The following is a 17,599-nucleotide window of genomic DNA, read 5'->3' as shown; positions in this document are numbered from 1 at the left end:
TTCTGAATATTCCCCGCCCTACTGGCCCCCAAAATCCCGCCCACCCCAAACGTAAACACGCCGAACACACGATCGTGCATTCGCCGTGTACGTGTACACGCTACCGAAAAGTTCGTTAAATTTTACGGTCCTGGTAGTGTAGCAAGTCTTTGTAGTCCAGTCTCCTATATAATAGAAGAAAAAATGTAGGTGCAATGGCCAAGTGAGTGGAGTGTACAGAAAAGATTCATTTTCCAGAAGATGATTTGCTGCCCAAAAAGCTGTACTTCTTTAACAGCTCAGCTAGCCACATCAGCTGGCAGTCACACACCAAGTCATTGGAATCCAGTCTCCTATAAAAAGGAGACATAAAAGTACAAAAGAGAGATTACCAAGAATTCAGAAAAGATACATTTTCTATTATCTGATGATTTGCTGCCTACACTGCATTGTACATTGTATTTCTTCAACATTTCAGCAAGCCAAATCAAATGGCAGTCACACACCAGATCATTAGAGTCCAGTCTCCTACACAAGGGGGATAGTTGAAGATACAACTTCTGATGCTTTTATGACAAAACCACAGTGAAATTCAAGATACAAGAAGTTTCAAGAAGATGACTTATGCCAAAGCAGTTTGCATCCAGCTGACAGTTACACATCAAGGATATTAAACATCAAATGATGAATTAAAAGCTCCTTGCACACACCAGGGAAATAGAGTCCAGTCTCCTACAAGGGGACTGTAGAGGTAAGAGAGTGTTCTCTGTAGTGAAAAATAAAACTGTTCTCCAACTCAAGAAAGTTTTACTCACCAAAATGAAGACTGGTGAGTGAGTTGGAGAACAGTAACTGTTTACTTTTCACTATGTAAATTACCAACTCAGATGAACTTTCATGCTAATAAAAGAAGTATTTTTTACCTTCACACTAGGAACTGCAAAAATATGTTCACAAAATCAGTAGCTACACGACTATGCATTTTGTATAACTTACATATAACTGCCTCATTCACAACATTTTGCCACTTACAATCTTTTTAGTGAGTGGAGGTTGGAAAACGTCCCGGCTGGTATTCTTGCAAGCTTGTTGTTGTGGAGAAATCTGAAATACAAAAAAAGAGAGATTAAAAACATTACTGCCTCAATGCATGACAGTAACTTTGTGGTATACATGTAGTCACATAAGATGTGTGATCATCATATGATGGCAAACTGAGAGGGCATTGTTTGTGGGATGTAACACTATCATTCATTCAGATGGCTACAATCTTAGCACCTTCTGGAGGTATCTGTATCTGTATAGCCGGTATAACCGCCTTTCGGCGTAACACACCAGCTTCTGTATCTGTATAGCCGGTATAACCGCCTTTCGGCGTAACACACCAGCTTCGCAGGCACGCGGCGCTTAGTTGTTAAGTAGTTTTATTTTTTAGGTCTAGCTTGATTATCCTTGTGTTTGTTATCATGCCTCCATCTTCTGTCTGTCTGTTCCTGATTGTAATATGGGCCAAGGGGCCTGAATTAAAGAATAAATAAATAAAGTACCCTTGCAACTTCGCTTGAAAATTCTACAGCATCAAAATTGTATGACAACCTACAATAAAAGTAAGCACACTGTACAAAAAGCTACATATATCCTAGAGTGTTGTCAGTACTTACAGTCTTTCGAGAGACGGCAGGTTGCTGAAGGTGTTGGGCAGGAGCTGCTCAATTTCATTGAAATGGATGTATCTGGAAACGAAAAAAATACAAAAAAGTATAATGATTATTATCAAGAATACAAAAAAAAGTATCAAAAGTACTAAAAAGTACGACAAATCTGTACCATTTTTCTCTTGTGACAGCTCAAATTGACTGAAGAAAAGGAGTTCCAGGAATTCAACCTTAAAACTTGCCTCTTATTACTCTCTTCTTAGGTTAACGTTGCACAACCATCTATTGGAACAATGCTTTCTGTTTAGATTTTCTGTCTGTTTAGATTTTCTGTCCAAGATAATATTATTATCTTCTAAAGATGAAAGGTGATCATTTAGATACTATTACAATACATCTTCTGCAGAAATCTACAGAAGCCCATTTTTTATGGTACCAAGTTGTCCATTTACATTTAGACTCTTACATGTACATAAATAAAATAAAATAAATAAAACACATGTACATCTCACTAAATACGTTTATTTTAAAGTTGTTAAACTTACAGTTGCTCTAGTGATGAGAGTCCTACGAAGGCTTGTCTGTCTATGTGTCTGATTTTGTTTTTGTAGAGATACCTACAGAAAGAAAAAAAATAGTTACACATAGTGATGCGTATCGGTTCACTGGACTTGGATCCGGACTTGTAAGAATGTTTAGGTTCAAGTCCAAAGAAACCTAAAAGTCAAGAACTGAGTCCGGACTTATTATCATAAAAGACCATTTTACATGCCCCTTTTCTTTCCAAACCACCTAAAACCTTCCGTAGATTGCAAAATCTTTGCTGCAAAATGAAGAAAACATTGCCATCGGGCATCGTCAAGTACCGGCCTCCATGTTATGTGGCCAAAGTTTCACCCAGACAACATTGCAAGGTTCCCAACATGCAATTTTGTATATGCCATGGGTTTAGGTACGGACTTACAAGTCCAGAACTGAACCTAAACCTCTGGACTTGAATCCAGACCTGAACCTAAAATTGGGTTTAGGTATGCAGCACTATTCACACAATATTTACGAACGATATCTAACTTCATACAGCCAAACGAATAAACCAAGCTCCATGCCAGATCATCAAATAAAATGAAATCAAATCCCCAAGTGCTGTCTGCATACATGGGCGCCCTCTATTTCAACTTATTGGAACTGCAGGACCAACAAGTTAAAATATCATATCAACAGGCATATCAACAGCTCCTCCTGTTGCCATAGTTTGGTACTGCACGTGGCGCAATGAAACCATTTGTCTCAACAGATCTCTCATCACTATTGAAGATGGCAGCTTAAGGAGATGCATTGCAATTATCACAGAGATCTACTAATCAACAATGCCAAGACAGTTCAAATGTCTGCTGCATACTCTTTATGTTAGGGCATGCAAGTGTTACTTACAAGTATTTTAAAGAGGAGAGTCCCTGAAAAGCACCTCTTGGAATTTTTCTGATGTCATTATTGTTGAGCAGCCTGCAAGAAAGGCATAACACATAAACAAAACACTTGTTGTCACATATCAAATTATACATACATGTCTCATCCCCTCTCAACACTTACAAAACTTGTTTCAGCTTACAATACCCAACAAAACATTATAAGCCATCGATTTATACCCTTTCATGATTTAAAAGACATCAAAATACAGACTTGTCAGTTGAATGTTATAAAGTGTTTACAGGCCGAAATATACACAACAATCTTGTCACATATAGATCAAGTTAGACTTTAATGTCAGCTCTCATGATGTACTCTAAGACTGCCTCTTGAGGCCCTCTTAACCCTTGTCCTGATGGACTTTTTTACACAATATTTTCAAATAATTTGAAGTCGTAATCAGGTCACAGACCCCTGACTTTTTTAGCCCTGCGGTGGTGTAGTTACTTCCGCATTCGTTGCGTTTTGATGCGGTGTGATGTGTTGCACGAGAAACACCCCCCAAATCGTACATACACAGGGCACTATATATAGATGGTACTGTATACTGCAACCCGCAGGACAAGGGTTTTAAGGTACCTGGTGGTGAAAGTATGAGAGTTGTCCTTTAAGGCTTACATACTAGAATAAGTGGAATCCCCAACTCACAGTGTGTTGAGTGACAGCAGGCCCTCAAACGCCCCGGGAGGGATCTCCCTTATCTTGTTAAATCTCAGGTCTCTGCAACACAAGACACAAAATAGTTAAAACTGATGAACAAAAATATCCTCTCTGTTTACACAGATGCACAGTCTTAAAGATAGACATCAGGGGTAGAAATTTATTTTCGGGAAGAGGTGCACTGGTGTACCCAACCTAAAACATTGGGTGCACAAAGAATATTTTAGGTGCACCATATAAGGTAAAATAAGTAGAAGGTCAGCAAAAACTATAAATATGTACAGTTTCATTACTGAAAAGTACTACAACAATAATTGTATTATTTTTTCTTAGATCTTAAGAATATGCTGTAACTACTATTCAGACATCTTTACATACGTTACTTTAAACATGAGAAAATATTTTGGTGCACTGGTGCATCCACAGAAAAAAAATTGGGTGCACAGCTCCAAATTTGGGTGCACTAAGGTGCACATGCACCCAGTATTTCCAGCCCTGGACATCTTTTTTTTTTTAGATCCTTAGAAGCCTTCTCCATTGGCTGATGAGTAGCAAGGCTAGTGGCCACCGAGATCAAGAGGTTGTGGGTTTGATCCCCTGCATTCCTCATTGCTGGATGTTGTGTCCTTGGGAAAGGCACTATACACGACTTTCCTCACTCCACCTACAGCCTCAAAAAGGCTTTTTATTGAACTACCCTTACCTTTATTTTTATTCAGACACTTACATGCATATATGACTACCATTTTTGGATGCTTACAAGTTACAATGCTACCAGCATACATGTATATCAAAAAGCCCAGCCACCCAAAACAATACTTCCATGCCAGTAAACAACTTGTGCAACAAAGCAGCACTAAAATCAGTAGAAGTATTGTACATACACCTTTGCAGGTAGTGAAGCTTAGTAATGCCACCTAGCAAGAATGCATGTCACTGCAGTTGTTTTTGTACATGACACTGAACATGAAGCTAGTTTCTTACCCTTGTCACAAATTGTGCAACAAGCAACTTGACTTTTCTTATTGAATAAAGAAGTGTTAAGTGACAGAATGTCCTATGCAAGTTCACAATAATACTTTTGGCAATGGTACCTTCAGCACACTGACATTTACCAATAGCTTAACAGCTACCTGTCCTGCACCCTTCCTCCATTCTTGTTCAATTGATTGGGAAGTCCCAAAGGTGTAGCCTTTACCATTGCCTGATTAGGATGGTAAGCAGGCAGACAGTGTAGGGGACAAAATTGAGGAAAAAATTTGGGCTCCTAGAACACTGCTATAGCCTGATAAGAAAAATATTGAGGCAGACAGTGCAGGAGACCTGCCACCAGACAGATCATGGATCTCTGCCACCTCCTGCTGGGTTGGCAGGTGATAAGATTGAAGAAATTGGCAGGAGGATCAGCATGTCTCATTTGGAGATTCAGTTGTGGTTTAACTTACTATTATAGGAGTAATCTTCAAGCAGATCCTAGGGTGGCAAAAGACAGTATCAAAGTGCATGGCCAGGCAGTATCCATTAGCCAGAGGTGGTGTTTTGGACCCTCTACCCTCTGTATCTGTATCAGTATACTTCGGCGTAACACACCAGCTTCGCAGGCACGCGGCACGGCGGCAGCTAGCTATATCACACCGAACGACTTGTTACACTCAATCTTTGCACATTTAATTGCAGGAGTAACTGTTGTTTAAAGCTTTCTAGTGATGATTCCCCAACAGTGCTTGGTGGCAACGAGTTTCAGTCTACGATAGTTCTAAGGAAATATGATTTGCACATTTTGAACACCTCAATATTCTTGGTTGATAACTCTGATATTTGAAGGCATGACTATTTATTGTTCTTTTCTGGGCTGGTATCAGATACTTAGTGGTTGGTACATCCACCAGTTTATTAGTCAGCATCTGCTTGGAGAGTATGAGAGGAGCTACCGCTTGACAAGTTGATCCTGAACAGGACCAGACAAGCGAGCCATCTGCCTGTCAGCTTCACTTCCTCTGCTGCTCAGCCAGGAGAGTAAATCCTGATAAGATATGGGCAGAGTAATCAACTCTAATTACCACTGCTCAGAGCCTCATCAATCTGGGGAACTTCTGCTGCAGTTCACCTTAGCTTGCTGCTGCTTAGCCTGGATGCCAGACTGTTGTCAGGGCAGTTTTAGAGGCATCTATGGTAAAATTTCAGTGTGATACATTGGCCCTGGAGCTGAGGAACTACAAAGTCATGTAGTAATCAACTCTAATTATGACTGCTCAGGGCCTCATCAATCTGGGGAAACTTCTTCTGCAGTTCACCTTAGCTTGCTGCCTGGTACTATTGTAGCCTGGATGCCAGACCCAAAGCACACTGGACAGTGGACACAAAATATCTCTCCTTGCACACTGAGATATTTTGTGTCCAGTGTGCTTTGGGTCTGGCATCCAGGCTAGTACTATTGCTGCTTAGCCCGGATGCCAGACTGTTGTCAGAGTTTTTTAGGGTACACAGGCATTTGTGGTAAAAATTTCCTTTGGATACTGGCCCTGGAGCTGAGGAACTAGTAATCAACTCTAATTACCACTGATCAGAACCTCGTCAATCTGGGATAACGTCTGCTATAGTTTACCTTAGCTTGCTGCCTGGTACTATTGCTGCTTAGCCTGGATGCCAGACTGTTGTCAAGGCTTTATAGAGTGTACAGGACAAGGTACATGTATCTATGATAAAATTCCCTTTGGATACATTGGCCCTGGACCTGAGGAGCTTTTAATCAACTCTAACTAGCACTGCTCAGAACCTGGTCAATCTGGGGAAACTTCTGCTGTTCACCAAGTACTAACTAAGCTTACTGCCTGGTACTATTGCTGCTTAGCCTGGATGCCGGACTGTTCAGGGCTTTTTACAGGCATCTATATGGTAAAATTTTCTTGGGATATTGGCAGAAAATGGGGCATATTATGATCAGAATTTAGGTCACACACCTTCCCCACCAACCTCTGCTTGGAGCTAGAGTAGACAAACTCTCAATCAATGAGTCCAGGAAGTGAAACCCGACTCCTTGTTACTGTCTCAAAACATACATGTAACATCAGGATGGCTTCAACTGTCAAAGGTCACCCATCTTCTCTCAGGCTGGGTCATCAAAAGGCCAACTACTGGACCACACCCAATGATACTAGGATTTGGGACACAAGGGGGCTAGCCTGGGTGCCAGACGCTGGCGTTCATAAGCGATAAATTTTTTTGTGGGGAGAAGCCCCAATGTCCGCTACAGTATCCGCCACCCAAACCCAGGCTGCTGCCCAAAACCCTTTATCTTTCACGAAGAGATAATTAGAGCCAGGGCGCCAAATCGGAGTTTGCGGGACGTGTGGCTTCCCTGACTGAAAGGATTATCTCTCATTCGCGGTAGGGGCTGGCACCCAGGCTACAAGGGGGCCTGCATGCCCTTCTTCTTAATTAAGGCGTAATCAGGCCTTTTAGTAGCCTTCATAATCCGTAGGCAGCCTCCCCAAAAATCAACATAATTCATAATTAGTACATTAGCAGCAAAGCATAAAGTCGTAATCAGCTCTATGAGACTTGAACGTGATTCCTAATCGGCGGCGAAAATTTTGCGCAATTCATAATCACAACCCCCCACACCCCCCCATGCAGGCCCTCACACAAGTGCCAAGGACAATGCTGAAACCTATTCCTTATTACCAAGGTCATAGTCCGACTCATACCAATTGAATTTGTTTCACTTTCTCCATGATATGGGTCTGAGTCTGACATCCAGGTTATCAGCAAGCATCCATGGTGACAACAACTGAAGTTGCTGGCACAGAGAGAGAGCTTGGTGCCTACTAGGAGGTTCTTATACTAGGATATGGGACACAAACCCCAAGGACAAATCTGAAACCTACATGTATTCCTTATTCCCAAGGCCACTCCTATTTGATTTGTTGGTTCGGACGTTTAACAAAATATCCTGAACAGGAAAAAATGTAATGAAAACTAGAAAAGTAACATTTGTAAAGCAAATGCATAATGTTTACCTTCGCATATGGTCTGCTCTGTCAATTCTTACTCATTTTCACATATACAGTGACAGGAGTCTAAATCCCTCCTACTATAAAATTGCAACATGATGTACCTCAACACCAGTTACCATGGTGCCATATGGTCTAGTTCAGGTCAGACCAGATCAGAGGTCACTGTTTGGCAAAGAAGAAGAAACTAAGCACAACGAGGAAAGCCTGAGGACCAGGTTTATGTCTACTTGGTGCACTTGGTTTTATGGAGTGAAGACAGTCATGTTCAAGTTTTCCTCCGTTTTATTATGTCTGCTTGCTTTTCAACAAATTGGTGTGGCCCAACCCCCCCACTTAATCATTTTTGGCACAACCATCTGATCTTTCAGCCCCTCATGTTGTTTATGTAGAAGTCCTGTCCTTACATTTCAAACTTTACTGGTTCCAAACAAATGTCTTCTTGTCAGAGTGCAGACAGTGAAGGCAAACAGCAAGCTAGCCTGGATGCCAGACTGTTTCCAGGTCATCTCTGATCCTTGGCTCTAGAGCCAACATTGCCCCCAAGGAAATTACCGTATACCATACATGTCACTTGTAAGACTAAACCTAGAATATGCCCCGACAGTATGGGATCCATATACAAAGAAAGACAAACTGGAAAAGGTACAGAACCAAGCCGCAAGATTCTGCACGAACAACTATGAAAGGGCTGCTAGTGTAACGGAAATAAAAACAAACCTACAGTGGGGGTCGCTGCAATACACAAAAAATGTCCGATGTCCGATACAGATACATGTACCATAGCTTCCTTTATGAGTTAGAGCCCTACGCTGGTTAACTGGTAGCCAGGCAGGTCTATGTTTTGTATATTATCATATAGCCCTGGAGCCAAGGAGCTACATGTAGCCCTATGCTAGCCCTGGCAACAGTCTGGAACCCAGGCTATCCATGTTTGAAGCTAACTGAGAGGGACTATGGACCTGACATCCAGGCTGACAACAAGCCCAGGGCCTGACAACAACTCAGTTGCTGGCATGGAGTGAAGGTTGGTGTGTACCAGGGGGTGTTTCCTGCCACCACAGGGCGGGATGACCCTGCCTGTCTCTGTTTCTGCTTTACATTTCTGGCCAACTTCTAGGACACCTTGACTTGTTGCTGCTTATACTCACCAAACAATATCTGGCACCAGGGACATGCATGGCATCATTTGTACAATGTACAATGAAACCTGTGCAAGTGACCACCTCTACATAAAGACCACCTGGAAAATTTGATGGAAACTGGAATTTCTGTGTGGAAAACCACTGTTTGCTGGTACATGGTCCCTTAGATAATGTTTCCCATTGACACAAGCATTAAGATTCCTGTCTATAGTGACCACCTGTCCACATCTTCCTGGTCAGTTTTGACTGTATTAAGTCCCAAGATTGGATGCTGGATTGACAACTGTATTGGCACGATATTCACAAACATTTTTCACCTCGGGTCAGCCTGCAGCAGGGGGAAACCAACACAAGGCTGTTTGTTGGAGAGTTTCAGAGAATATCAGAATGTACAGGAAAATACATGTATATAGGAATCCCTGAGTGGTCTTCTTAGTTTTGACTGTATATGGCACCAAGATTGGATGCTGGATTGACAAGTGTTTAAGCCCTATTGGCACAACATTCCTAAACATTTTTCGAATAAGGTCACGTGTTTGTAACCGTAACTCTTGCGAGTTTACTTTTTGAAGTGATTGGTCTCATTAACTATCCTGATGAAGGCAACAGTGGTCATTGAAAATTTGATCTCTGTGTAACCCTTTTGTTGGAATAAAGTTTAACATTTTACTACCTACACAAGGCTGTGTGTTGGAGAGTTACATCAGAGAATATGGGACTGAACAGGTGTTTACAGGGTGAGCAGGTGGTTCGGATTACGTGGCCGCTTTTGGCTGGGTGAAGGAAAATGTCAAGGAATGAGAAAGGACAAGTCCTCCTTCTGGTGCAATCTTGGATATTTGTGGCCTCCCGTCAAGTGATATCCTTCCATGCATGTGACCAAGTGTATTGTCCCTGAGAATCGTGACTCAAGGCAGGCTATAGATAGCTATAGAGCTACAGTCTCCATGGGTAGCCACAACAATGTTGTAAATATGCAGATACACTAGAGCTGTGGACCAGCCTTGGAGTCAAACAATCAAGCAAGAGTCAAACAATAGATTTTTTAAAGAGAGAAACAGATACAGTTAATCACGATTTTTTGGTGGTACGTTTGGAGGTGAGTTTTTTGCGGTCACTTCTGTACCGCGAACTTATCATTACCGCGAACAAATCATTCTTCTGCACCTGCCACCACCACAAACATATCATTCCACAAACGTGTCCATTTTTCTCCGACCGCAAAATTTTGCTACCGCAAATATAAAGTGATTTGCCGTAGACATCGTTAAGAAATTTAATAAGAAACAGACAAATATAACTTCATCTGACAATTTATTGTGTTGACACACAGACACACACACAGACAGACAGACAGACAAATGCTAGCAAAAACATAACCTTCTTGGCAAAGACAACTACTGCTAGTTCCTCTGGCACAAGCACGTGCATATCTTAAACAATTGTCTTAGCTCTCTGTGTGTAAAATCTAACATTATTCCAAATCACAAGTGCAGAATATAATGGATCAACATTATGAGTGTTATAATTTAAAGCCCAAAATCATATCCAGTTGCTTGAGTAACTGTTTTTTTTTTTTTTGGCGCATATCTTCCACAGGCTGCCTCTAACAGTCACGGATCTGGAATACCGATCTGCTGTACTTGTATTTCTGGCTGGCCTTGCTCCAAACGGGACTTGTTCAGGATCATTGTCAGGGAATGGTGCATAGCTATTTTGCAAAAGGTCGGCACATGATCCAAACTTAACCTTGACTCCTGGCAGTGTTGTTATTAGGTAGAAGTTAAGTTAATCTTCCGTCTGGACGCTTTCCAGGCCCTGGGCAGGGTTTTACTGGCTGTGGTAATATTACTCTGTGCAGCGCACTGGCCAAAAAGTCGTGTCTTAGTTTGTTCAAGAACTTGTATCTTAATTCATTCAGGCAAGGAAACATCTTTGTTTCAACACAAGAATGAAAATTTGGTGAGTTTCCTTCAATGTGGAACAAACACAGATGAAACATCTTGCCTACTTCTTGTCATAGTCACGTCATTTTAATATATAACGTTACAAATCATAATATATACTTTATAATCCATTATAAGCGTTTTACTAGCTGTAGTAATATTACACTGTGCAGCGCACCGGCCGAAAAGTGCGCACAGTCGTGTCTTAGTTTGTTCAAGTTGTGTCAGGTGAGAAAACATCTTGTCTACTTCTTGTCACAGTCACATCTTTTTGAAATACAATATCATACACTTACACATTAAGTCCATTCTTTAAGGACACATCATTACTAGGACAATTTTCCCACCCTTTGCCCATTTCCTAGACTTTTCAATGTTAGGACTTTATTATGTTTACCGATGGAAAACATATTGTTTTTGTTCAGTTTCTTCTTCCTCTTCTTCTTCTTCTCCAGTGACCTCTGACCTGAACCAGTGTTGTGTCTGTTGCCATGGTAACTAGTGCTGGGTTACATCATGTTGCAACTTCATAGCAGGAGGGATTTAGACTGCTGTCACCATATATATGAATGTGTCTGAGTAATAAGTAACAGAGCAGACCATATCATTATGAGAAGGTCAACACCATGCATTTGCCTTGCAAATGTTACCTTTCTAGTAACTAATATTATGCTTGCATCAAGTTGCATGGCATTCCTGCATGACTGTGGTGTCTAAGCCCCAGAAAACCTTGACTTCTGTGGAGAAAAGGAAATCCCTTGCAGCTGTATCTGACAGGGCAAACTTGAACTGACAGAGAACAACAAATCATACTGGACTTGAAACCACAAACATAAATAGAACGCGACAAAAATCAGGCTACAACTGACAAGCGTCCGTGCATGCACCAAGGTCCTGGTCTGCAAGTTGAACAAGCTGCTGGGGGGCCCACTTGAACTTACTTACGTTAGGTAGCTTCTTCCCGAGCACAAGAGCTATCTACCATTCAAAATCCATGACCCTAGCATGTACTAGCAAGTTCTGCTGCAGTGCCAAGACAAGCCTCCGGGGGATCCCTAAATCTCATCAAGGCCTACTCACCTACCATCCAAAATTCATGACCCTAGCATGTCCAGATGACAAGATATCAAAACAGTTACTAGAACAGTTCTGCTGCAGTACCATTACAAGCCTCCATGGGGGCCAAAATCTCATCAAGACCTATCTGCCGACCAAACATCAAGACAATTGATCTACGCCCTCTGGAGCTATCATGTTTGCAGAGTGCAGACACACAGTCAGACAAACACACACACACAAATGCTACCAAAAACAAACTTTGTTGGTGAAGATAATAATAAAATGTAACAAAAAGGAAGTTATAGCTGACAAGTGTCACAGTGTCAAATGAACCTCAGGATATGCAAGTGGAATAATTCCAGAAAACATGTCAAGTTTGAACCACTTCAGACTAAACACTTCACACTACATCCAGATGGAGTGTGGTAGACTGACAACCCTTAACATGCCCTTGAACATGTAGAATTAGAACCGGTATGACTAAAGTAAGCCAGCTCAAGTAAGCCTAGATCTTATTAGGCTGTGATCCTTCTGAGCAGGATGTTGTGTTTTGAGACAAGGTCCTCTTTGGGAAAGTGTGTAAGCTGTCTCTAGACCTCGTGTTTTGAAATGTCACACAAAAATCCGTCTAGAAATCCTGGCTTCCAGAGTGCATGCAATCATAACACACAGGAAAAATATTGAAATCTGAATTAATCAATAATTATTGGTAGGGGTTAGCTTGATTGATTAGGTCATCAAAGATCATCAAGCCAAAGTAACACCATAAGATTCATTATTAAGAACCAATCTACACATACATACCTATACTATTGTTCAGTCATCATAAATAAAATGGTCAGAAAGTCCCTGTATAACAAAAACATTCCCTGCTGCTACTTTTTCAAGAAACTACCTGCAAGTGGTATCAATAACTTAGTCGTACTTGAAAGTGCTTGGTATACATTGCCTGGGTGCCATCCTATTCAGTTTACTTGGGCTCAAATACTTTCACAAAATTTGTGAGGGAGTATGGGAGCCCGGTAAACTAAACAGGATGGCACCCAGGCTAATCGACTAGGCCTTCGGGACTATATATCAGAGTCAGGGTCAGAAATATGTGTCCTACCCCCCACCCACCTGCAGTGGATTGCATAGCCTGGCAGCCAGACTATACAGGCTCTCTGGTATCTCTATGGTGCTGGGAGTACTGTCAGCCCAACCTGGAGTGTGAGTGAGTGAGTGAGTGAGTGAGTGAGTGAGTGAGTGAGTGAGTGAGTGAGTGAGTGAGTGAGTGAGTGAGTGAGTGAGTGAGTGAGTGAGTGAGTGAGTGACTCAAGATATCAATGTGTTTATTGCACTTTGTGAGTAAGACTGCTAAGAGAGTGAGTGAGTGAACTGGAAAGATCTAGATTGTCAGGAGAGGCCAATACTCACTCAGTAGTACTGGGGCCCATAAAACACCCCTAAGTTGGCCTGTGGAGAATGGTAACCAGGCTACCGATGCCCAGAATTCCGAAAGCACCTGTCCTGTTTCTCTTCCCTGTCCAGGATTTTTTTACAGGGTCGGTTTGAATTAGTTTACCTACGATACAGGACAGCAATGATTAGAAAGGCGAACTGGAAAGACCTACTAGTAGTTTGTCAGGAGAGGCCAATTGCTTGGTAGGACTGGGGCCCATAAAATGCCCCTAAGGAGAATGGTAACCAGGCTACGGATTGTGCAGAATTCCGAAAGCACCTGTCCTGTTTCTCTTCCCTGTCCAGGATTAACATTGACACTTTTAGGACGAGTCTGTTTACGGACAGGCAGCTCCTATAGGATATTTGTATATGGAGAAGCTTCGCCCTGGCTTAGATAGTGGGACCCCAGCCCTTCCCTGACATGCAAGTGATGAACATATACAACAACATTCTTTGTTTGTTACCAGTTTCCATGGGGAGATGAGTTCTGTCAAGGTCTTAGGGCATTGACCTGACACTGAAGTGTGCGTAGTCCAGTGGTTAGGGACCCTGCCTCTGGACCAAGAGGTCGGGAATTTGAATCCCGCGGCTGTTGTTGCTCACCTGACAAGCATGCTACTGGAAAAGGTCATAAGTACTCATACTAGTCATAGTCCAAACCCATACACTGCAAAGGATTCACTAATGGAAGCCTTCTTCTTCTTCGTCTTCAGAATCGTCTACATCTATTTATGGAACAAGAAATCTGAGTTCAAATTCACTCAAGTTTCCTGTGACTGACCTTTCGATGACCTGTCATTCTGTCAATCAATCTTTTCCCCCACCCACATACATGTCTCATACATATCTAATTTACAGGTATTTTTAGAGGCGTTATATGCAGTACATGACATTGTATAATATAGTATTCCACCAAAAGCATCAAGCAAATTGGAGCGAGTAGAAAAGGAAAACCCCTGTCTCTCCGGACAACGGGAATCAAACCCGCGCCGAACACGGGCAGCCAGCTTACAACACCAGCGCGCTAACCACTACTCCAAAAGTCAAGTCAAGTTTATTGCTCAACAACTGCATTGGATACAATGTATGGCAAATAACACTTAATAACTATAAACTATTTCTACTAGCGTACTAATCTAACTTCAATACATGTATATATTATGTTATAATGGAATATTACATTTCACATTGCTGTGACGTGGTTTCTCGGTCCAGGACCTATATGTATTGTATTGGGTCAGTTAGCAGCAACTGAACCCCACTGTTGTACACAGTACTCCACCAAAAGCAAAGCATAGGAAAAGTTACTACTCCCTTCCCCTCAGGAAGAAGCTGGCAGTTTCCAGTTAGGAGCAGGAGATTTGTAACCCAGCAACGAGAACACAAAACATCTGGATACAGTGGGCCTGCTGGGTGGATAGTTGGCCCCCAGAGTTCCAGATTGATGTACTTTTGACATGACTTTAAACTCTAGCTGTCCCCGCCCTCCTGGCCTTTGTCTGCCATTGCTAACCACTTGGTCATGCTCCTTTGTCTCAAGACTCTCAGCTCTAGAGTAGGCATGGTGGGAGATCTAGAGCAGTTGTCCTGGATACATATATACATTGTACATAGTAGAAGTCATTAGAACAGCTAGCTACACATCCTTTAGCCTGGCTACCATCCTGGTTAGTTTACGTCCGCTACGATAGTCGCTACCCACAGTTTAGGGGTGGACATACATGTACATGTTAACTCACCAGGCTACACAGACCTGGCCTCCACCCAGGACTTCTTAAGGGGTTAAGGATATTGGTAGCATGATTCCGCAAAAATTAAGGGTCAGTACAATAATTGGCCAAGAGAGTGAGCCTGCACGCTCTGTAAGAGTAACACTTCCCCTTCAAGGCTTGCAAATGAATTCATTGTTGGCCAAACTGTCCTGGCCAATTATTCCCTACTTGTTGGCTAAGTATTACTAACTAGTAACAGTAAATTTGCAGCACTTTTATATCTGCAATTTTCGCAGTTACTTCTGTACTGCGAATTTATGGTTAATGCGAACAGATACTTTGCCGACTTTTTTTCTTCTGCACCTGCCACCACTGCGAACACATAGTTCCACGAACATGTTCTCAGACTGAGAAATTTTGGTCCCAGGATTATACATTTGTAAAGTGTTATACAGTATTTTTGAACCTGCACTGCTAGTCTGGTGGAGACTAACACAACCCAGTGATGAGTGTTCTCAACTTCCTGTACATATAGGGAGGCCCGCAAGCCCTTTTCCGTAGAGTTTAATCGGCCGTTTTAATTCTACGTAGAGCGTAGACGGACCGCTCTTCGCACTTTGCGTTTTAATTCTACGTTATGCGTTGTAGCCACTTGGAATTTATCATAAAGTGTAATCGAGAGGTTTCCAAATTCAGCGTAGAGCGTTGTAGGGACCCCCCTTGCAGGCCCTCATATTGGTATAATCTTGGATTTCTGCAAGATTTGGGCTGTCCTGGAAAACTCTATTTTAATGGGCTGTTGGAGGAAAAGGGATCAAATGGGCATCACAAACTTCCGAAAACTTCTGAGAGTTGAGAGAAGACTTGATCCTGGCCATTCCAGGGTATGGAAAGGTGAAAGGAATTCTACCCGAGCAGTCAAAGAATAAAAATTCAAAGATACAAATATATACAATGACTGTGTATGCGTGGTCAAAATATATGTTCATAGACCTACACAACATACACATACACACACGTGCATACACACAGATAGAGTAGTGATGTTGGCAAAATGAAAAACTGATTACCTCCATGAAATTGTTCCAGTTTAATAGCACAATATTCCTCAATCAGTGACGGTTTTAAAAAGGTAAGATTACTAAGACAGGAATACCTCCAAGTTTTCAGAAAGTGTTCAGATTTATTTGGCAACACAGCTACGTATTATACTAAAAAAAATTATCTTTAAAGTCCATCTGTGTTGGTAGAAGTCATTATGAAGCAAGTTTAAACTGTAATTTCCAACACAAGAAATTGGACTCACCCAAATTTTTGACTGTACAACTCCAGTCTTTGTCAAGGAATGAGCAACCCGACGCTTCCATGACAATATACTAAAAATATTGTAAAGAAGTCTTGTTCTAAAGAGATATGTGGTCTGACACAAATGCACAGGTGTCATCAAAACCATCTACATACACATGTGAGTGACTCCCTCCAAGCCACGGGGGCTTTCTCCTACAATCACTCTTCTGGGACAGAGCCACATCCACCTGTTGGTCTGTCCCCCATGGTAGTTACTAGCTCTTGGATTTATTACTGATGACCTTGCCCGCTATCTCTACATAGTTGAGATTTCTAAGGTTCCAAACACACTCCCCTGCACTGTTTGGGTATCCCTGCTTGAGATGTTTCCTTATCATCGATGTTGTTACAGTTGTCTCCTAGTCCTACCTTGTCCCTGAACCCACCCCTAAGGCCTTAGGCCACACCAATTTAATTTCTTGGTTAACGGATTTTTCTAGAAAAATAATTGAGCTGGCGGGCGAAAAAAAATTAAAAATAAAAACAGGCCTAGGCATCCTATTATGGCCCAAAATGGTACGATAGGAGCCATGAAGTCAACACACCAGGCTGGTTCAAAATTTAAACAATGGATACCATTGCATTGAAAGATGGAATAACTGTAACAAGTAGGATTGAAAGGACTGTTTTCAACTGTTCAGGGCAAAATATGAGCATTTTGCAGTTGATTCTGAATTTTTATTTTTATTTGCAAATCAGAAAAAAATGAAGCAGGCGTTAACCAAGAAATTAAATTGGTGTGGCCTTAGGAAAAAAAATAGGGTTTCCTGTTTCAGTCCTGAAAAATTAGGGTCAGTACATGTAGGTGGGATTATTTTTCTTTTTTTTTTTTAGACTTCAGTGATATCTACAATGTATATAGGGGTCCAACTTAATAGTTATACAATACAGTTAAACAAAGTAAAACTTGCATGAAGACACTTTTATTTTCAATGTTAATGTTAGACAATGTACAACATTTTATCACTCAAGTGTCAGTTCATGGAGGTAGAAAAGGTTGATCAGCTTGAAAAATTGTGTCCCTTGCAAGGGTCCACCCAAAAATAGTCTAGGGTCAAAGGTTTTTCTAGGGTCGGTCAGGAAACAGGAAATTTTCAATGTCAATGTTAGAAAAGCAATCGTACAACATTTTATCACTAAGGTGTCAGTTCATGGAGCTAGAAAAGGTTGATC

The 17,599-nt window shown here is 41.6% G+C and overlaps 1 protein-coding gene across 1 annotated transcript in view; it reads right to left on the bottom strand.

Annotated features, from left to right (window-relative positions):
• Nucleotides 1–226: 226 nt before the first annotated feature.
• Nucleotides 227–17,599, bottom strand: part of LOC109465188 (peroxidasin homolog) — a 66,067-nt gene continuing 48,694 nt past the window's right edge. The window contains exons 2-8 of the mRNA XM_019762335.1: nucleotides 3,750–3,821; nucleotides 3,066–3,137; nucleotides 2,180–2,251; nucleotides 1,641–1,712; nucleotides 1,012–1,083; nucleotides 463–507; nucleotides 227–332 (exon numbers count right to left, since the gene is read on the bottom strand). Of these exons, the coding sequence (XP_019617894.1) occupies nucleotides 227–332; nucleotides 463–507; nucleotides 1,012–1,083; nucleotides 1,641–1,712; nucleotides 2,180–2,251; nucleotides 3,066–3,137; nucleotides 3,750–3,821 (511 nt within the window). The remainder of the gene's footprint in view (nucleotides 333–462; nucleotides 508–1,011; nucleotides 1,084–1,640; nucleotides 1,713–2,179; nucleotides 2,252–3,065; nucleotides 3,138–3,749; nucleotides 3,822–17,599) is intronic.

The sequence above is a fragment of the Branchiostoma belcheri genome, unplaced genomic scaffold (genome assembly GCF_001625305.1).
Source record: "Branchiostoma belcheri isolate BF01 breed outbred unplaced genomic scaffold, Haploidv18h27 scaffold15, whole genome shotgun sequence".
NCBI classification, from domain to species: Eukaryota; Metazoa; Chordata; class Leptocardii; order Amphioxiformes; family Branchiostomatidae; genus Branchiostoma; species Branchiostoma belcheri.
The sequence above is the reverse complement of the archived record's forward strand: the minus strand, read 5'-3'. Positions and strand labels throughout refer to the sequence as shown.